General features: G+C 36.9%; 1 protein-coding gene across 2 annotated transcripts in view; it reads right to left on the bottom strand.

Moving 5' to 3' along the window:
* The window catches only part of NRXN1 (neurexin 1), a 671,624-nt gene that overhangs the window by 92,860 nt on the left and 555,824 nt on the right, over positions 1–22,940 (bottom strand). Inside the window, exons 18-19 of one of the 2 annotated variants that reach the window (XM_031061247.1) lie at positions 3,445–3,534; positions 1,693–2,012 (exon numbers count right to left, since the gene is read on the bottom strand). In XM_031061247.1, the coding sequence (XP_030917107.1) occupies positions 1,693–2,012; positions 3,445–3,534 (410 nt within the window). The remainder of the gene's footprint in view (positions 1–1,692; positions 2,013–3,444; positions 3,535–22,940) is intronic. The other variant, XM_005426207.1, reaches the window with a different exon arrangement.

The following is a 22,940-nucleotide window of genomic DNA, read 5'->3' as shown; positions in this document are numbered from 1 at the left end:
GCATTCTTCCCCCAAAACTGTGCCTGGGAATAACATGAAAGAGTGGCAGTATGCTGGAAACTGGAACAGCTAAACTTTGTTTAATTTTAATTAATAACATTAATTTAGCACAAATTATTTCACACCATGAGTGTGTTCTACATTTTAGAGACATATCTTCCCTTTGGTAAATTTGGTGAAGTCTTAGATTTTGTTGCTGCAAATACTGAGGTCAGACTAGTTGGATAATAGAGTGCAAGATACTATTCAAAATGGAATTAAGAACAAAGAAAATCTATTGCTATTTATTAAAACTCTATAACTCACTACAATAATTATTTAAAACCTCCTGCAACCTGCAAGTCAAAATGCTTTTTTTAAGGCTCATTTTTAACTTAAATGTACTGCTTCAAGTTTGTTAAATAACAATTTTTACATTTACTTTATCATAGTTTTTGATCCATAGTACAAAGCATACAAAAATACTACAGACAGAAAAGCTGAAGTGTCAAATTTGATGCCCCAATTCACTCTATGACTTGAGGTTTTACACAGAAAACAGGCAACCTGACCTCAGCCTCTGTCTAACCTGCATGTGCTTCATTCTTGAGCAAATGAACCTAATTTAGCATACCCTGTCTCTCCCTCATGATGCTTTCTGTGTTCCTTGTCCTGCTTCTGGATCTCAGGAGTGCAGCTGTCTGTCATGCCTTGGTGCCACAATGGGCACACAAGCATGTGAACCAAAAGGACATGAGAAAAGCTTTTAGCAATGTACTTTTTTTTTCCTTGGTTTGGTTGAGGGGTTATTTTGTTGGGTTTTTTTTGTTTTTGTTTTTTTTTTTTTTTTTTTTGTCTGATCTTTTTGTTTTGTTTTGTGGGTTTTTTTTAAAGAAAGAATAAATATAAAAGAAGTTTTAGGTCTTTAAAGCACAATGTCTGACTGCTGTTACTCAAGATGAAGGTTAATTCATTCACATTCTTTTCTTCCCTCCTTTCTCAATAAGTAAATTCCCCCACATGTTTATACAGAGATCCTGACAAAATTGGAAAGCTACTTTATATATCACCAAATTCGTGAGATGCAAATAACCTCAACAAACAATAAACAACAGCCCATGACTTGGAGCCTGAGTCTCCCATGGTGCAGAGTGCTCTTAATTCCCTCTGCTGCCATTGCCTCTTGTGAGGAATACTGCCAGAGAAGATGATCAATCGTGGGACTAGAGAAAGTGCTAATTCCCTCTTTTCCAGCCTCTTGCAACTTTTTGTCTTCACACCTCCTTCCTGTTCTCTCTTAAAACTGGATCTCTTTTCTCTATCTCATGGATAAAGTCACCACTTCATTTCATTATCTCTAATTCCAGACATCCTGCATTCCTACACTGAAAGTAATCGATGTAAGCCATCAAAGGAAGAAAGGGTGCTTAAAAATATGCACCACTATGAAGATGGATGACAGAGCAATGTAACTCAGCACCAGAACAATCTGAACTAGCAGGTTTGCCTAATTTAGAAGAAAAGCAAAACCCTTACTTTCCCTCAAAATTCTGGCGAACATCACATCCGGGAGATGTGTACGGTACAGAACTTTCAACGGGAACTCATGCATTTCTTTAAGGGGGAACAATTTCATCAGCAGAGGGAATGGGACAAAGGAAGCCACGCTCAGAGGTGGGGAGACATTTGCAAAAGGAGAGGAAGCTGACTAACCTGACCAATGGGTTCTTTGGTCGGAGCCTTTCCTCTTCTGGCGGTGCTGGTGGCCAAGGTGGTGGTGGTTTCCATGACTGACGTGGACATCTCCGACTGCATGGCGGTGGCTGTGGACTCGGTTGTCATAGAGGAAGGCACTTCACCAACAAGTCTCACATTCCCTTCTATCATGATGTTGGCATCATTTTCTGCTGCCATATTCAGAACTTTCAAGCCATTGTAGTAAAGACCAGAGAGCTGGCCTTGGAAAGGGTGGCCACGTTCTTTGCCTCCAATTTTTATGGTTGCTTGGCTATTGAAGATTGTGAGCTGACGCCCTGTGAAGATAATATTATATACATGCAAAAATGTTGACTGTGAACGCTGTACTCTACACGAGTGAAAACAGATTGTCATGGGGTGAAAAATGAGAGCAATAAACTATAAGAAAAGGATTTGACTCATAATTCATTGCTTTTTAATGAGGTGTCCATGAAATGCATAAATTTTGAGAGCGTTTGCATTTTTCTTAATTTACGACGTTTTGAGATTTATATGTTTTTTGCTAAAAGGCCAATCAAATATATTTGCAAATGTGTTTGGCACTACAAGATATATCCCTCTCCCTTTTACCTGAAAGCAGTGTTAACCTTTTGGTGTGTCTCAAGAATGCCAGGTTCTCTAATTCCTTAAGATAACTTTTTCTTCAAGTCTGCCAACATTTAAAAGTTTGGGTTTTTTTTTCCACACATTACAGCATAGAGCCTATAGCTTTATGTACAAATGAGTTTATGTATGTATAGACATATACAAATATGTATATACACACAAAGTTTATATACATGCCATCAAGTCACTAGGTCAAGTGAGTTTTAAAGAATTTATGCAGTAATTTGTTGCATCTCTATGTAGGTGAATATTTACATTTTAAATTAAATATTTCATTTTTGTAGTTAAATGTTTTATTTCCCCTCAACATACACACTGAAAAGAAACACATGGTTTACACTAAGTATCTCAGAAGCAGATTCAGAAATAGATGTCTGATTGGCTTTCAGCAAGGCTATCAATTAAAATAAAAGATTTTAGATGTAAAAGCGGCTTCAGAAATGATACACATACCGATGGAGAAATCATGGCACATTTCCATTAAACAGAGAAATCCTCAGCAACAGTACCACTCTTAGTAAATAGAATAGTCACTTTAGTGACTATTTGGTTTCTGCTCACAAAAAGCATGCACACAACTTTAAGATCTGTTTTAATTAGTGTTTGTTCCAAAATCCCCTTAGAAGGTTGCAAACGTTAAAGGGACTTCATTTTGATTGGCAATTCATATTGCCCACTATTTAAGACACCTACAGTTTAAACAAATTTTTTTTCAGGACCATAATGAAGATATCATAACTACAGATATTTTTAGTTAATAATTTAGATGCTGGAACATGTAATATAATCTATGAATGATTTATAATTTTTGGTTAATGTTTGCTATGAGTACCTTCATAGATTGAGTTAGTGGATTATATTTAACAGTCCCTTTAACCTTAAGTTAACAGGGTAAGATTATTAAACAGCTGGTACTTCTAGAAATGTATAGAAATTATTATACAAGGTATGCAAATATTACTCTATATTTTACTTTTTAAAATTTGTTTTAATTTAGTTTTACTGAAATTTATTTTTTATGTTTATTAGTGTTACAATGAAGCACTACTTGGTTATGTTCAAATTATTTTTTTATTTGAAGTTTTAATCAATGTTTTTTACCTTTGTCGAGTAGCCATTCATCAACTACTCGACCAAGTCGATATGGAATTCGCTGTCTAGCAATCGCCAGGCGCTCGTTATCATTGTTTCCTTTAAAGTTTAAAGAGACATTTCATTGGTTAAAATCTGTAAGGTCAAAGGTTAAAAGTTAATACTTAAAGCTTGAGCTATACAGTTGCCACATGATTTTTTGAAATTTGGAATTTTAAAAAGTGCTACCTAGAACATTTCATGGTTCAGACTTTTCATTCATTCATTTATTTTATTTTAGCAAACAAAATTATTCCTATGTTAATTGAAAATTAGAAATCTGCATTTGAGCTAGGTTATTAAACTTATGTTATAGACAGACCCAAAAAACAAATTTAAACATCATCGAATGGCTTTACAAAAAAATGATAGTTGACTTCAGGGTTTTGTCTTTTTTGATGTTTCTTATTAACTAGTTAAACATGTTCAGGTGAAACAGGTTTAAGTTTTCAAAAGACATCCAACCTCTCACTCCAGGTTAGTCATTTAAAGAAGAAGAACACAACTCTTAATCACCATCTAAGGCACACTTACTTCATCTGTCTAATAATAGTCCTGCTGTAACTTATTCCTAAGCAGAAAAAATAGACATTTCTTTGCTTCATTTAAATAAAATTCAGAGATTCAAATACATGGTACAGAACAGACCAGGGCATTCACAGTTTGTACATTTTCTTAAGACTCCTTGACAATGTCTTGAAGGAACACCAAGGCTTTGACAAAAGTGACTTGCTGAAAGGTAGCCTGGTTCTGAAACGTGCAAGTGCTTTAAAATTTAGCAAGAGGCCATCAGTGGTGGGGTTTCATAAGCTGAGAACTAACCAGAACCCAGCAATGCAAGGGACAAACTTGTCATATTTGCCAACTGTATCTAATCTCAGTCAGTGCAGAGATCTCTGACTTCTTTGACTAAAACAGTGAGATTAAAATAAGGCTGATACAGTCAGAAAAATAGCAGATGAGGAATAATTAGTGAAACACTTTAAATATTTATTTGTAATTATAGTTTTCTGTGTTTGAGTGATATAGTTGTGATCCCTCAGAATACCACTTAGAAAGCCACTTAGGAGAATGGCAAACCTAAATATTTCCTTCAATGTATAGGCTTTTGGAGGCAGCAGAGTTTTAGACCAACAATGTCTTTTTCTTTCATTCTATTGGTTCATATTAGTAAAGAATCTGAGAGATAAGAAGAGCAAGATGGGTAAAAAGCAGTCATTCATAAATCATGTCCAAATACAAAGTCAATCTTACTGGCTCAAACATGCATATTTTCTTGGAATTCAAAACCCTCCAAACCAACCAAGAAACCAAGTCCTGTATCTGCAGTGGAAACGTAACCACACACTGCAGTAATCCCCACATAGTGCTCAGAAAGATATGTTCTTGAGCTAGAAGGACCCTACTGCTAACTGTCAAACAGAAATATTATCCAAATTTAGGAGATCAGTTTTCCAGTTTGTCACAAAATTACAAGCCATAACGGGCTTGCAGGGAAGAGTCAGTACAATAGCCCCCAAGAATTGCAAATGAAACCATGGTGGTTTTATGCAGATATTTATTCTACAGTGCTGAGAACTGCTATTTTCCATGTTTCATGCATCCCTCACGTGGTTCAGCATGGACATCATTCACCATGCCAGAAGCTGCCCAATTTGCTTTTGAGGAGATGGCCTTTTCCCGTCCCTTCACTTTCCAACATCATAAAATGGTTTGGGTTGACATCATTGCAAGGGATGTTTGAAGATCATCTCTTCCCTCCCCTCTGATTTGAGTAAAAACCCTTTTCACTAGATCAGGTTGCTCAAAGCTCATTTGACCTGACCTTGAGCCCTTCCAATGATGGGGCATCCACAATTTCTTTGGACAACCACAGAGGATGGTTTCACCATTTCTCTGAGTAAATATGCGAACATCTAAGTGCATGTCATATTAAAAACTACATGGACACATATGCATATATATAAAATATACACATTTTGTTTGTATGTACATTTCTCTCTGTTCTCAGCTTTTAGATATATTTTCCATAAAACAGGACTGAAACTGAACATCAAACATTTTACGGAAACTTTCCCTTTTGTACTTCTCCAAGAAAGTGAAAATTTAGAATTAAGCACATCACAACACAACCACTCTGATGATGTGAGAATACAGAAAGTTTTAATTTTTTTTTTTCCTGTTTTGATCTTTAGAATTGCTTCTCTCTATCCTGGCCTCCTTTTCTTACAGCAAAGTTCCTGTGACTGAATGGAAATTTGAGAAGTACCAGAAAAAAACCCCATAAAAATGTCATGTGACCAACGCAGGAATAAAAAAAAAAAACAACAACAACAACAACAAAAAAAACCACCCAAAAAACAAACAAACAAACAAGCCAAAAAAAAAAGGAAAAAAAAAGTATGATCTTATTTCTGTTCTGGATTTGTATCTTCCATCAAAATATGTGTGTAAATATGTATACTTAAACCAGTGAGGTAACAACTTATATTTTCGGATAGTCAGTTACTTTTAACACATTTATCTTTTCAATAAGAAATTTTGACAATTTTTATTGAGGTTTTACCACTTGAGTCACTGAATAAGTGAGAGAACATCCTATTTCTAAATGGTTTCCTTAACTTACAGTTAATGAATCATGAGTTTCAGTTAGTGTTGCCTACCCTTTTTTTTTTTGCTTATCTATATTTAAAAAAATGGGGGAGTGGGTGAAACTCTTCTGTGTCATTTATAAGAAAGGCTAAGTTGTTCAGAAGAGGTCTGTGGGCACAAGGAATACATTAACATAATGGAAATAAGTCTCATGGATAGATATCATCATTCACTCATCAGCTTCACGCACGGTTACTTACTGGATGCCATGAACAAACACTCTCTAGCTCCCAAAAAAACCAGGAAGTTATGGTTAAGTGTTCACTACTGCCTATTGTGGGGAGGCATTAAACTGTGTTGATTATTCACCCAGTGGGTGTGGATCAGGAACATGTGGTAAGAGGAGCCCCTGCAGCCCCCAGATGGGATCATCAGTGCTGTTGCAACTCTCAGTTGTAATTCCATGGCTAACACAGGATCTATCCTAGGCAAGATCCACTCTCACTACTCTGCAGCTGCTCCAGAACATCTCTCTGGTGACCCTGGAAACTCCTCTGTGAACTAACAGCATAAATTTAATCTTGGCCAGCTTATACATTTCTTTGAATTATTTCATTAAAACATGCAATACGTATGGTTTCTGAGACTATTATAATGCGATTCTGTCAATAAATTATGTTTTGTACTAGCTGCAGCAGTCCTGCACCACTGGGAGCAAAATTCAAATGAAAAGCAAGAAAATAACAATTTGATTTGTAAAGGTCACACAAAAAATAATTGCTGATTACATTAGCCCATTCCTCATCAGAGGAAAAGTGCGCTGTGAAATACATCTCAATTTGACACTATTACATTAGCTTAAATTCTTCTAGGATATAATATAAATGGAAAGGTTAGAGGGAAATGGTGTGGAACTTATCTGGATTTAGTTTCAAGGAGAACACATGGATTTAGTAATGATGAAACCAGTAGACACATAACAACTATATGAAAAAAAATTATACATAGAACTGAAAATAACAGAAAAACCACTAAAAGCAGCAAAAGTCCTATTTACTGTATAATGAAAAACACACATACTTTCAATAACTGCTTCTTCCCAATCATCTGGTTTGGGTCATACAGCAAATCTGGATAGACCCAGTAAAACTGTATGCATTTCCCTCATTTTATAATCTCATCCCCAATAGAGAAATCATAAATACCACAGACTGTTTTCCTCAGGAGTATTCAGTTCACGTTTTTCTACCTTCCTTTATTTATGCTTGTTTTTACCAATATGGTGAACCACAAGGAACTTCTTCAGCAAAAACACTTCCAAGAAGGTTAATAAATTTTTTCATGCTCTAAATAAACCTGTGGCTTTGAGATTTTATTCTGTTACCCATCTGAAAGATTAAGTGCTCTGGCAGGGACCCTTTCAATTGTAATTCATAAAAAAAAAAACCCCTGATGTGCCTAAAATTTAATTGTAGACAGCTATGTGACTATCCAGTGTTACTCTTCCAGGTTCTATGGCCAAGATTTCTTTGATTAAAAAAGCTGGGTGGAAATGATTCACTCAGGATGTGCACCATGACATTGTCTAACCTGATTGAATTCTAGATGGCTTCATTCTTCTGCCAAATACACAATATTTTGTCACAACAGAGTGTTAATTCCATACTGGCAGAAAGGCTTCAAGGGAATAACAATAATTCCAAAGAATCAAGGTAAGCACAGAAGAGCAGCAAAGGTCAAATCTTTGAGTCAGAGTTAAATCTTATGTCACAACTGAGAAGAAGCAGTCCAAAAAAACTTTAATCATAGCTTTATATCTATAGGTCAGCTGGGACAAACCAACTATGTGAACTTCACTAATATGTATTTTATCCCTCCTGATTTATTATATTGTCAGGGCTGGAGTGTAATTCTATTTTGTGCTCTGAAATAAAGGTGTCAGTTATTGATGTGAAATAGCAGCATCCTTGAAAGGGAATAAGGAAGAAGGTTGAAAATCGTGAGTCTGTGAAGAGCAAGCTAGACTAGAGAGCATTTTCTTTGAAACAAACCCTTTAACAGAATACAAATTCACATTGTTAGTCCCAGTGATCTGTTAGGGAAATAAATAACAAAGTGATGAAAGCAAGGTCTCTCTCCATTTATAAACAACTCTCTCTCCCTGGTTTTGCTCATCATGATCTTGACACTGCTCTTACTGAATCATGACTCCCCTGACATCTTCAAGAGGAAGGCAGAGACCCACATCACTCCTCCAGATGCAGTTGGGGATGAAATCTGACTGAAATGTCAATTGTATGGCATGAGAGGAAGCCACAGCAGCTCAGGGTGGGATATGGGGGCAAACAGTCCACAAACAGTCTCACATAGCTAGGAAATGAAACCCAAATCTCAGTAATGTCCTATACTAAAGTTCTTTCATACCATCTATTTCCATTATTGTGCACACATTGCACAATATGGGTTGCGTGGGGTAGGCAAGAGGTCCAAGTTCAGCTCAGGAAGTCACTGTGTTAGTGGGGGACACTGCTCTGACCTCTGTTTTTGCTGACAGACTTGTCTAGCCAGTATTGGATCCAGGAGTGAGCTCTGGATGGACCAGATGAAGGTGTATGTCCTTTCCTGCTGCTGAAAGATGTCAGGTCTCTTTGTAGCAGTGGAGGATGCAGTGGTCAGTCTTGAAGGTGTTGTATGAGGAGTTACATACCCAGAAGGCTGATTTGGGCTTGCTCCAGTGCTTGGAGGGATGGTAGACACAGAGTTGCAGAATGTGAATATTTTGAACAAACATTACCATCAGCTCAGTGAGAAGATAAAAGTGACAAGAAGCTCCTAAATTAGAGAAAGAACCTGTAGCAAATAAGTAAGAATGCAGCTCTTCAATGCCTTACCTTCTCAGGAAAATTTCACCTATAAAGAGAGAAACCACCATGAAGTACTACTTTAAATTTTGAAGTGCCAAACCTGGCAAGTTCATACTAAATGACCATAATATAATATGACCCTTTATACCCTACAGGAACTCCCAAATTCCTTATAATGACTATTAAGCATCCAGAGAGACTATTTGCCCACAGAATGACTGATAGCAGTCTTCACAGAAGAGTAAAATCTCTCACTAAGGGCTTATAGCACTGCTAAAAACAAAGTAGAACTTAGGTTTGCCCTTAAGATTACAATTACCACATCTATTGAAATTTGTCCATTTATCTTAGAGACTGTACCAAAACATCTTATTCACCTGTAAGTTCCTTATTTCATGCTTGAGTATTAAACAAAGCAAATAATATTTTTACAACTTTCTACAGGATTAAACTGTGAACTCTCATTAACCTCTCAGGGGGAGAAGAACCTTCACTTCAAATCAACTACCTTCTGCCCTGTTTTTGTTTTTGATTATTTTTCACTGGATTAATTACTAATTAAATGAAGAGTGTGCTCTTCCTGATTCTCACTTCCTCACTATAATGCAGTGTCTCATTTTGTGCAGTGTTGGATGGCTTATTTTGAGAGATTGATGTATTATATCAAAAATAAGCAAGAGAAGATGAAAAGCAACAAGAAGCAGATAAGAAAACATAAGACTTGTTTGATAAATTAAAGGTCATATTTTGTTATCTGGAGTTTTACAAAGATCCTTTGTACTGCCTGTGTAGTATTAAAGGAGCTAATATTATAGGGCTGCTGCTAAAATAGGCAGGACAATTGATAGAAATCATTGAAGAAGAATGAATTGTTGTAAGTACTGTACCATATCCCACATTACCCCAAGAGTGACATTTTGCAGTTCTCCAAGGTAAAAGGACTCTGAACTGTTCCTACATCATAATGTCACAGCATTTAAGGTTACCTTTTCCATATGAATTTAACCAAAAGTTGACTGCAAGCAGTTTCCTATTCCATAGATTTTCAACAACAGAAAAATGGAGAATGTTTCAAGCCTATTGCATTGAAAATTAGCTAGATCTGAGATAGCAGCTACTGAGGGTGTTCTACTGACTTTTTTCCAAGTAGCAATCTAGAGGATCTTCATTTCATGCTAGAAAAGAGGTGCTTATAGAGTGTCTCTTGACAGAAACAATACATTACATAAATGAACAATGGCAAATGGGCAACACTGCGCTCAGCTCTCATTTTAAATTCCCATTGGGCTGTAACTCCATGAATATCCAGTATTCAGGTAGAAGCCATCAATAAGAAAGGACTTATTAACTGTGTGGTAAGTCTCCTAATTAAGTTTAATCACCACATAAATTCTGAGATCAGAATAAGGACAAACTGCCAAAAGGTCATTGCTCATATCCTTGCATTTTATTGTAGTCAGTGAAAGGCTTTGGAAAAATCTATTTTTCCCATAAGTTATTTGTGGACAATATGATAAATTTTCATTTGCAACATGAAAAGTTATCTGAAACAATCGGAAAAATCTTCTGGAGTTAAATCCTGCTCTTGGTTATGTAGTTGATAAGAGAAAATAGAGTATTGGCCTTCAGTTGTGATCTCCAAATCTGCTGAAGCTGGACTGCTTTAGCAGACTGTTCAGGGACAGTGCAGGGTACAGATAAAGTCATGCTCATTACATGTCCAGATTCATAAACACTGTATGAAATCCAAAGCAGTCAGCATCAACATTCATCAACACCACACAAACTTCACTGCAGCCTAAATTTTAAAAAGATGTTGATTTCATGTTCTTTGACAAAACATGAAGATGCTGGCTGGAGTTAACACCTAAGTCCCAAAGTCCTGGGACATACAGGTGCTTTGTCACACTTGCTGCACCTGCCCAGGCTGTATCAGCTTGTTCTCCTCGGGACAAGCATAATTACACACAAGCCAACAGGAAGAAAACAGATGTCATTATTTGGACCAGATTTTGCCAAGCAGAAAAAACCAAATGTGCCCATATAGACAGAAAATGTCATTTAAGAGATAAAAATCTGTTCTGTGTCAGCAGTGAGGGCAAAAAGAAAAAAAAAAAAAAGAAAAAAACCAAAAAAACCTAGCCCTTGGCCAAAGCAAGCTCAAGACTTTCAGTTCTGTCTAAAAGTGACATTTCAATTTGTGTATTTAAACCTTGCAGACATTTTACTATAAAAGAATAATCTATTTCAAATGGAAAGGTTTAAACTTGCACATATAATGCTTTTGGCAAGACACAGAAACAGAAACTGTAAATAATAGAAACAGATGCTCACTGAGATAAAAGCAAAGGAGTGCTTTAGGACTCCAGAACTATAACAAGACCACCACCATGAAAAAGCATAATGGCTGTGAGTAGACTCCCAGAAGAGGCTTAATCTTATCTGTTAAAAATTGAAATAATCTGATTTCCTATTTATAATATCTTTTTAAAAAAATCACTAATAATTCCCCTGCAAACTAAGACATGTTGCATATAATTTTAACTTTTTACAAAACGCAGCTCATTTTCTAATAATCTGCAACACATTTCCAGTTAGCTAAGGTTTTTTTCCCTTGTGATTATGTTTTATATATATATATATAAATTTTTCACTCTCCTGATAGCTCTGCTTCCTGACTTCTCATACTCTCCGTTTAAAAATGGGACAACGACCCAGTGCTGGGTAAAGACCTTGTGTGGGGAGTAGGCAGGAGAAGGGCTGCCAGTGTTGGCAAAAAGCACATCCATGGAGAGTCCAAAGGCTGCCAGTGTTGGCAAAAACCGCATCCATGTAAAGTCCATTTCAGTGCATCCTATTCTTCAAAAGTCCATGAAGACACACTGAGCATTGAGCACAGAAGCAATTCTCTGGTGCCTTCCTAAATCATGGCCTGAAGACATCTTTGAGCAGATCTCTCCTGGGATGTTTCCAGGTGACAGATGGTGACTTCTGGTGGCTTTGGGCCTCCAGAAGAGAAAGCCAGTGACTCCAAAGCCAGTCCTAACACATGTGGATTCTGCACCAGCTAAACCAAGACATTCCTCTACTTTAAGCTCAAGACACACTTTCATATGAGGAACTTCTCTGTTTTAAAAGCTAACGAGGCCACATTTTGGATGGGCAGTGCAAAGCCGGCAGCTAACTTTTATGCAGGTCTAAATTTATTGGCTTGATTTTCAGAGTAAACCTGAGCTGAAACATCAGAATGCAGAAACAATCAGTATTGAACTATTTAAGCATATGTGAATTTGCAAGGAAGTAGATTATCACAATTCAGCTGTCAATATGTTTAATTTTTCATTTTGTTTTACAAAAAATCCATTTGGTGATCCAATACCCACAGTGTAGACCTGACTTCTGCTTTGAAACACTTATGAAATGTTAAATGGGAAAAAGATCAACTTTAGAAGGAAAATAGCTCTGCTAGCACAATTTACACATCTACTTTTTCTCAGGGAACCACTTGACCTTTTAAAAACATACTGAAACCCACCATGTTGAAATTAAATAAGGCTATTATCATCTTTCCAGCTTTACGAACTCTTGTAGCTTCTCTAACATGAAGCACTAATGCATTATTAAATATAATGTATTATGCTATTTAAATTATTTTTATTTCTAAATGATGGAACTGAGCAAAGTGAAGTATTAAATAAGCATCTAATTCAAAGCAGATAATACACTAACAGCTAAAATGGGCAGATGACTTACTAATAAAATATTAATTCATTCCAGTTTAATAAGCATATTTCAAGACAAAATTCAGGCCTCTGAGCAGGAAGGACTACATCAGCCCATCAATCTACTGTTCATCATCAGCCATGAAAGTGCTGGCATGGACTCAGTAGATTCCATGGGAAAAGGAAGCTGCCTCCTGTCCTTGCTTTTATTCCTATGTTCACAGGTTTGCCACTGCTTCTAAAGCAGAACACTGAAACTTAGAATGTATGAGGCTGAAGTATATTCAATTAACACTAAAATATGTCTAACTGCCAGGGTGGGTTGTTACTACCAATAAAGTACAAGGCTAAAATGGGATTCTGACAAGGATTGGAGTAACATCCCATTTTGTTTTCTGCCCAGAACACCCATGGTGCTTGCATCCACAGAGCTATGACAGATAAGGGAAGTGTACAGGCAGCAGATTATTTTTGACACACTCCTGGAGCACGGCTCATCTCTCCAGCTCAGCTGGAAAAGCTGCATGCAGACTTACTCTGTGGAATGCTCTTTAACTAAAGTCAGCTACTGCAAAAATTGCATGCAACAAACTGTGAGCTATCAGATGGAATGGACAAGCAAGCAGTTAACTAAAAATCATTCCTTACGGGAATTTATCAGAGTTTATGGATGTATAAATATACAAAGCTGAGAAAGATAAGTGTTTTATTATGGTTTAAGTAATATTTCCAATATTCTCTTTCTGCTCTTTTGCAAGTACATTCTCAGTTTGATGCAATAGGACTGAGATGTTTAAGGTATCATAGCTTTTGATTAGCACAGTAATGTTTCTGGGTATAGAAATGATGCCTGTAAACTTTTATTTTTTTCCTACTCTGACTTTAATTCCTGGAAAGTTACTGCTATATCAGCATTATGAACACAGTGGTGCCATAGCAATATTCTTAGGAGTGTATTGATAGTACATTCCTAAGACATAGGACTAATGTCAACTGCACATCAAAGGATATGACTAAAGCAGGTATTCAGCCATTAAACTATTCTTTGGTTAATTTATAACCAGCTCAATCAGGATTTCCCAGGAACCACCTTCTCCTGATGCGATGACACACCATGAGGTAAGTCTCTCAGAAGTGAGTACCAAGACTCACTGTTGAAATTCTGTGCTCATTTCTTCCATGAATTTCTTAGCTCTGGTTACAGCTTTCTAGGAACAGCTAAAGAGCACTGTAAGCATCTACTGGTTTTTTTCCCTTCTGAAAGCACTCAGGCTGTAATCAAGTCTTGCACAGTTTTCTTTTTGACAGCATAAATCACTTAAGATTGTGCCTCTCCAGGGTTCTCATTACACACACACACCAATTTGTTTTCTTCTATAGAACAACAGACCCCGGGTACAGACTTGGATACTTGTTCCAGAGCTTGTCTCAAAGTGCTGCAAAAGGTGCTAAAATCCTCCCCAGTTCCTAATGCTTTAGGCTTTTTTGCCCACAAAGCCATTTCCATTAACTCCTTTTTCACAGCCTTGCATGATGCTTCATGTGGAGAAACTTGGAAGATGAGACCCCCCACAAGAACCTTCTTGGAATTCTATTTCTCCAGGACACTGTTTGCATTGCCATAAGCTTTTTAGAGCCAGTAGAGAACCCCAGTGGTTGGGGGAAGTTCCAGTCAGTGAGTGCCCCTTGCTGAGAACCATCAGTTGTATGAAATACTGAGCTAATTACCTCAGGCTGACTAATGAAAAATTAACCACATTCACCGCTCACCACTTGGATGAGGAATATCCACTAACTTTGGGATTGAAAATGAGATGTGTGGCTGTGCTTTGCAGGGTCCCCAAAGTCACTGCCACACTGCCCTCTGCAGTGTTGCTCCTCTCTGATTCTAATTTGGCTCTTAGAGGATGATTTTTACACACAGGACACCAATGAGCACCAGAGAACTTAATAAAAGGGGAGGAGGAATGCTGAAACGGAGTCTGAAACTCCTCTGTCCAAATCCTTCACGTGTAACATATGCTATCCCAGCCTTCTGGAACTGATAGTGCAGCCATAACTGAATTTGCAGTTTAGTTCAGACAGAAACAAGCTTGAATTTACACGAGAGAAGCTCAGCTCCAGGACTGGGACCTTAAAATAAGATGCTAAAGAATCCTTTGGTTAAAAATTGCTATGAGGCAATTACCAAGCTCTGAAAATGAGAGTATACTTTCAAGATTGAGCCCTGTACCCAGCTACCATTATATTTTATATATTTTTTAAATATATCCTTTGCAAAGGATATATTTATTATTCTCTCCCTATTGTATAAACCATAATTTTAAAAATTTAAACCTCTCCTCTATTAATGCCCATCAGATCTGTAAAACAGGAAAATCAAAATTGTCTTTATATATACTTAACCTTGATGATAGTGTGTTTCATTCATTTTTTAATGTCCACTATACCCGATGCTGCACCAGAAAAGCCATTTAATGCCTTAGAAATAGTACACTGAGGAAAAGAAACCATTCATATCTCAATTAAACCAATTTCTAAGAGCATAATTTCACTGCCTTTAACAGTTAATTTCTGCATGTAAGGGGCTGAAATTAGGATGCCCTTTACAATGTTTCATGCTTCTGATACACCGAGGGATATTCAATTTCTGCTTCAAATTTATTTGAAATGCTGTATACTACACAACCTTCGCCTTGTGAAGCTCATAAGACTTCTAGGTTATATAAATCATACAAGGTTTTCTTTTTTGACAGGTAGGATAGACTAATAAAAAAAACCAACAAAAAACCAACTATACTTTGGCTTAGCTATACATTGCTAGGGTCAAGGTAGCTCTTTGAAACTCCTGGAACACACTGAACTTAATTGTATATGCATGATATAATACAACAGAATTTGTATTGTTGCAACTAAGGTGCAACATTAACAACAACATTAAGGTGCGACATTTATCTCAAATCCAAAGTATTAAAGAAAAGAAATATTTTGACAGTGTAGATGCTGCAGTTGGAAGATGTTTTTTGTTTGCTTGTTTTTTAAATGACAGGGCTTAAGACTGAAGAAATCTAATCACACCACAAGATGAAGAGATGGGTATGCAGCTTCTCTCCCATGTTCACAGGGCACAAAGGGGAGAAAGAGAGTCTAAAGAATGTGCATGCTCATGTGTTCCAGGCAGCAATGATTTGCATCCTTCTGGATGCCTGCTTAATGCAGTTCTCTCTCTGGAAAATATATCCAGGACAGAGCAAGTTGTTGTTTTCCCTGCTGCAGTATGAATTATAGTGACTATTCCTGAATTAGTTAGTTTAATGGAAGTTCTTATCCTGCAGACATAAAGTACTATACTGCTGTCACACCTCATGCCACCAGTAAAATATATTGGGGACACATGCACGAATGTGCCCCAAATAAAAAAATACCTCATCTTCCGAGAGCACCTAAAACACAATAGCACTGCAGAGAAATTAATTTTGTTTTCCATATGATAGATTGTCTGGTTGGAAGGCTCAACACCACATTGATTTTTTTCTGTCCTGAGAAAGGCTCCCACTGCAGACTGACTCCAGGCTTGCCCCAGAAGATAATGGAAATAGAGTGCACTGCAGGAGAAGCACACGGCATTGTACTCTGCTTCTGCATGCTCAACCAGCCACTGGGAGCTTCAGAGGGAGTTTCAGAGCTGACCCATGAGTGTGCTCATCCAGGGAGGCATCTCAGGACAGGGGCACTGTCACAAACACACCAACTTCAGTGTTACACAGAAATCATTTCAGTGGGGTGAGGGAATCATTGGTTTGGCCCAGCAAATGACACGTTATGTAAAGTCCTGTGTAATGAGATATTACAAACCCACTGGGGGCTGGAAGGAGAGAGAAACAAAGGGATCTGTTCAAATCTCTGCACTGACAACACAGTCCTGCCCCTGGGAAAAGAAAAGAAGAATGATGAATTTCTTTTAAATCATTGATGCCATCAGAGATACCAGCATTATATTGTTAAGGAAACTATGCAGCTAAAATTCCTTGGGGAAGAGTTTGAGTAAATTGTTCTATTCTTGACTGACAAGATGCTAATCCTCCATTTCTAACTTACCCTACTAGATTGGGCAAGTATGATGCTGCAGGTTACACAGAAAACCTGTGTGAAGACAAATACAGGTTTGTAAAAGAACCTCTAAGTATTGGCAATATTTAATCTTTTGTGACCTGACTTTTAGGAATTGTTAATAGATAAGGGTTTCCTGAAAGGGTGAAAGGGACCAGCTGAGACAGATTTGCAATGTCTCATTCTTAGGTCTGTTTTCATTCCCATTTTATTCCTCTAACTTGAATCCCTGGAGCTTGTTGTCTTCAGAAATTCCATTTCCATATCACCCTGTGCCTAATAATGGAAAGCAGGCATTGGCCCATCCTCTGCCAAAAGACACAAAAAGAGCACATTTCTGTTCCTTTCAGTATTTGAAAAACGCTTTTCTGAATCACTGCTCATTTGACATTTTCTTTCTCCTTCCATTGTGCCACCTTGCTGTATCTAACTGAAAGGTGTTATACCTTCTGTGATCAAGTAATGACAACTGTGCCACACATTTTATCAAGATCTGAATTTAATTACAGGATCTAACAAGCCTAAGAAGGGATGAGCCTTTGTATTTCACCAGGATATCCAAGATGAAAAATAAAGGGGGGAAAAAAAATCTGTCTGCAGACTCAGAGAAGCATTATTATATTGCATTATCTGACAGAAAGACCTGATAAGCTGTCAAATTAAAAAGCTGATTTGGGAAATTTTACTGAAACCGCTTTTTGGGAAGAGACTTACTGTAGTGCTTTGTTTGGGTATCACCTAGGTTCTTTATTTAAAGACAGCAGCAGGATAGAACAATTTCATAATCTCTCAAAGGGCAGAAGTGCTTTTTTTAAAGCAAAAAAAAAAATTCCTTGACTTTGAGTAAGCTGTAACAGAGGCTTACCCAAAGAGAATGGGAAAATAAATTTCCATTTTTTTTAACATCAATCTTTCACATCGACAATAAAATGATACAGAATGTGAGACCCGTGTGCATGCTGACAAATACATTTAATCATAACCAAAGAGCAGTCGGAGCTCTATGAAATGAGAAAAACATGCAAGAAATCAGTTGTGCAATTACAAAGGGAAGGTAGCACACTGGCCTAGTTACATCCATCACTTGACTGCTGGTTTGTGTCTCAGTAACTTAGATGAATTTTTCATGTATTTTGATTCCTGCTTCCAGAATAGTTTCTTCTGTCTTTATTCTGGAGAACTTAGTGAATTGAGTTTTAAATAACTCCTTGTCTTATTTTAAGTTCCCCATACCATTGTTTTACACTCTGGTATAATGCCTCATTTTATTAATATTTTAACTGGACACCATAACATGAATATGGATAGATTTCAGCTTCCTATAATAGTAAATCCTCATTGAGGATTTTGTCCAGACAAAATCAACAAAAAATAACACAATTTTATCTTTGCTTTGGCTAAGTATTGGAGACATCATAGAAAAGTTAATTGTAGGAAACATTTTTTGATTGAGTGATCAGGAGTTGACTTAAATTAATATGAGGACAACTAAAAATAAGCCTGTAAATCAGATTCTTGATTTAAAAATAACAAAATTTGATAACCTGAAGGAATTCAGATTATGCAATCAGTGTAAGGGGCTGGATTCAGCCAGGAATGACACTTGGAAATTCTATAAAGTATTTAAATGATGATATATATTTTTTTTTTTTGAGTTTGCACCTGCAAGGTTAAAATACACCATGGGAGATCTGCTAGACTGAGAAACTGCACTATCACAGGCTATCTTACAGGAAGTTAAAACACCAGACTTGCTCAGTAAAGAAAGCAGTACCTTTCAGAGTTTGAAAAATAAATAAATACTCAAGAAATGTTGCCAGAATCTACCCAAAGAACCTCCCAAAGACAATAAACTAAATTCAAAAGCCAGAGATTTCAAAGTGCTATAAGCAAAAAGAGATCATAGAGTCAAGGAGAATTACTTTATAGGAAGGCTGATGGTGATCCAAGGGAGCAGATTGAATTGACTAACAGGAATGTGTTTAATATAGATCTCCATAGCCCTGAAAAAAGCAACGTACATATTCTTACTGAACTTGTGTGGCCAGAAAGTGAGAAAGATGACCTCTATCCCAGAACTTAAGAAGAAGCAGCCAGGAGTTTTTAAATCCAGGTATCCAATGAGATGTGTTATTTCTTGTAGCAGAGAACAGAAAATGTAATAGCTTTACATAAGAAGAATTTAAAAACTACCTAGTTGAAGTATTTAGTCAGACCGTAGCCATACATGCTGCTTTAGAATAAATTTTAAAATAAATAATTAAAGACATGAAAGCAATTGAAAAATGAGATAAAACGCAAAACTTATCCAAATCATGCTAGGCTAGTTTAACAGCTGTATTCGACAAGCTAACTCATTTTCTAGATGAAGGAATTGAAGTATATCTAATTTTCTGGATTTCAGGAAAGTATTTGATATGATGTCATTTAGCAAATCATGGATTAACTCTGGAAAAAATGCAGGATTGTGAAAAGTGTATGGTAAAACTCTGAATAATTAAAAAAAACCCCAAAAACAAAAACCCAAAGAATAGCATCGAACAAGGGTTTGTTCTCTCCTCCTTCCTCTGTCTCATGTAGAGACTGATATCCTGCTGCTGTAGCTATTGACAGGTTCTGAATTCAAGGACTGCTTGTCTTGCATCACACTCAATGCACACCCATCTTCCCGGGATGCATCTCCTTCCAGGAACCAGCCCTGGAGCTGTCTCCTCCCTGCAACTCCCCCTTCATTCAGCATCTGCTTTGGCTTCTCAGTGTATCACTCACACAGATGATAAGCAGTCCTTGTTGTCACATTCAGACCTGCCAATGTGTCAACTGTACCATATTCTGCCCCTTATGTTCCCCACTAAATTAACTATATTTGAAAAATAAAAGGTCTCAAGACATAGTAGGTGGGTCAGATGTACCAAAGCTCTCCACATATTTTGGGGAACTGATGCCATCTAGTTGAATGAGTGGAAGGCCTTGCGTGTGTTTTAGCCATGGAAATGTGATAAACTCAATGCTGAGTTCCACATGGAGTTAACAAGAGGAATATCATGGTGAATTCCCAAATTGCATTAGACTGTGCCATAGGAGCTGCCACAGAAGCCACTGCAGATATGACTGCAAGGAAAAACAATGGTTTTCTCCCAGAAAAACTACCTTGGTGGAACTCCTAAGAAAGTACCCAAGCTGAGTTTGGCACTAAATCATCTTTTGTATTTTGTTAACTGATCTCAGTATGAAGTGCCATCCACACAATGAAATCTGTAGATGATGTGAAAGCAGACATGGTGGTAATGCTGAAGAGGCTGCAGATATCAATCAAGAGGAACAGAGCCCTTCTGAATTAACAAAAGTGACACCAAAGCTTACACTACAAAGTGCAGGTCACACACTTAAGATACAGGACCAATCACACCCCTTCTTGCCTTAAACTGGGATACTCTGATAGAGAATTTGTGAGGAGAGACATTCAGCAGGTAGTCAGCTACAGAATGACATTGGGCTTTCCAGTTCTGAGGTATGAAAAAGAAAATTAAATTCTTAAAATGTCAAATTAATATCTGCATTATCTTCATATATCCTTGAGGTCCTAGTGTTCTCATACTGTCCATTTTCAAACACATGCGCAGTTGAAAACCAAAATCAAAACAAAAACAGCATCGAAGAAAGGTTATTATGATGAGTTGAGAAATGAGAAAACTATTCTGAAAAAGACATGTAAGAACAAAGTGGGATGAACTGGAAAGTGCTTGGACTGAAAGCAGAAGGATTTCTTAAGAGTAGGATGTTTCTTCCGAGTTACTCTCTAAGAGAAACAATTTATGCAAAGAAGCAGGCTTGACCCAGTACATTTTAATTTCTAATTTCTTAAGGTCTTCTATCACTAACCTTACTTTTAAATACAAATGCAGGAAAAAAAGAAAATGAGAATGGGAAAAAAGCCATCCAAGCCACTAATCCTTTACAGGGAAAGTGGCCCATTGATTTAAATATAGTTCCATTAATATTTTCTTTAGCATTCTAAACATTCTCAGAACTTTTTTTTTTGACTGGTAATGAAATAATCCATGAGCTGTGTACAGCATTAAACCTTTGTCTTGAGCCAGTGCAACCAATTAAAAATATATTCTATGAAAATTCAGATTATCTCACCCATATGCATTATCTTTCATAGATCAACTTTATTTTTACTCCTCTGATGCATATTCAACAGAGCCAGTTGTTTTTTTTTAATCAAACAAAGCATTTTCTATTCTTATATCAATAAGAATAGGAAATGCTTTGTTTGATTAAAATTTTTAAGCTAATGCAGATTTTGCAAAATCTATCATTCTAGAAAAAATGCAAATAAATTGCACAAAACAAATAATTTCTGAATTTCAAAAATGTAAAAATTTGGGATTATTAAATGCTTTTATTTCAAAATACATTTTTAGATTTTTCTACCTTTCATTTGTCAATTTTGGTTTTTTCATTGCCTGTTAAAGGAAGCACAAATTTTTAAGTTCTCCATTCACTAATCTTTTTCTTCTGTAGTGATCTCTAATTTGTCTCTCTTACAGCCTGTATGGTTTCTAACTTTTATATAGAAAAAAAATCAATGTTATTCAATATATAACAAGGTTTAAATGATCATATATCCATTGAAAATCAATTTATTTACTCCTTTGATTTTCATTAGGTGAGAATCTGTGACCCTGTTTTCCTTGAGAGAATTTGATCCATCAAAGAACTCGACCTTTACCACCTGGGCTGGGTAAATTCTTCCTGAATATTTTCACATGGAACTTCATCAAAGACTTTTTACAAATCAAAAACCCCTAGTATGCTAACTCATTCATATTTATACCTCATTATCTCCTATGAAACCAGAGGAGGTTTAACTATGACAGGGACCAGCAGACCTATTGAGGTGGAGACCTCAACACAGACAGAACCCCAGGGAGATGTGACTCCATGGACACATGAAAGGCCATAAATTACACTGACGAGTTTTGGCGAACTCAGGGAGGGTGAAACTACTTGGTTACAAAACAACTACTGACTTAGTTGGTATTTTTCCCATTCTCTTCCTACTAATTCCATAGACAAAATATTTTAGGCCCCCATCTTCCACTTCTAAAGCCTGATTTTAGACATGTGGCATAAATTTATACATAAAGTGTTTACTTGCACATTCACCTTCTACGTATTCGCAGATGGAGAGCTCCTGAGAAATCCTCACAATTTTTCCAGACACTGTTATCTCCAAGGGAAGTAGAGTCTTATGAGGTGTCCTTATTTCACTGGCACCACAGGTTTCTCACAGCAGGAAAATGACATCCAAACCAGGAGGCATGGGGCAGTTTGTGTTTCACAGAAACTAAATTGCTTAACTCTTAATTGCTTAAGTTTTTTCCACTGGACTTCCCTCATGGACATAAGGGCACTTTTTATTTTGTCTTTGTGAACAAGCAATGGGAGATTCCTCCAGGTTTGTAAGCTTTTCAACTTATCAGATGATGGTGTTTCCTCATATCCTCTGTCTTACCATCAGGATTGAGGGATGACGGATCTGACTGTAAGAGTCAAAACTCTGGCCAGAGCAAAGGAACACACACAAGAGAGAATCAAGATGGATTCTTTTATCCAAAGGAGGAACCCAGTGAGAAAAAAGGTGCAGAATATGTTTTGCTGGGCAAATAAATAGCAGTCAGAATCTTCTGTTATTTTCCTGTGAAATACCCTGAAAGTCCTGTGTCCAAACAGCAGTGCTCAGAGAGATTTGAAAATTTGCTCTATGGCACAAGGCAAGGCAAACACTGAGTGATCATTTACTTGTTAGATTCCTACATCACCTTGACCATTATGGATGTGGTGATAACAGGCTGACTGTCCCTTTTGTTAGAATATTCAAAGACACATTTGTGAAAGTGCTTGAGATGTCTCCCTACCACCACACCTACACCTGAAAAACATCTTTGGTCCTCTTCAGAAGAGGTTGTAGGGGCTTGAATTTGGAAGCTATTTCCAGGCCAATAGTAAGCAAGTTAGGCATGGATTACTTGTGAAATGCTAATCCATTCCTGGAGAAACAAATGTACTGACACAAATGTCTCCTGTTAATTCCATAGTCAATCTGAACTCGGAAAAACCAAGACAAATGGATGCTATTTACCCTAAATAGGATACATGGTAATAGCTG

This window comes from Geospiza fortis, unplaced genomic scaffold (assembly GCF_000277835.1).
Source record: "Geospiza fortis unplaced genomic scaffold, GeoFor_1.0 scaffold271, whole genome shotgun sequence".
Taxonomy (NCBI): Eukaryota; Metazoa; Chordata; class Aves; order Passeriformes; family Thraupidae; genus Geospiza; species Geospiza fortis.
Note: the sequence above shows the minus strand (reverse complement) of the source record. Positions and strands in the feature narration are given on the sequence as shown.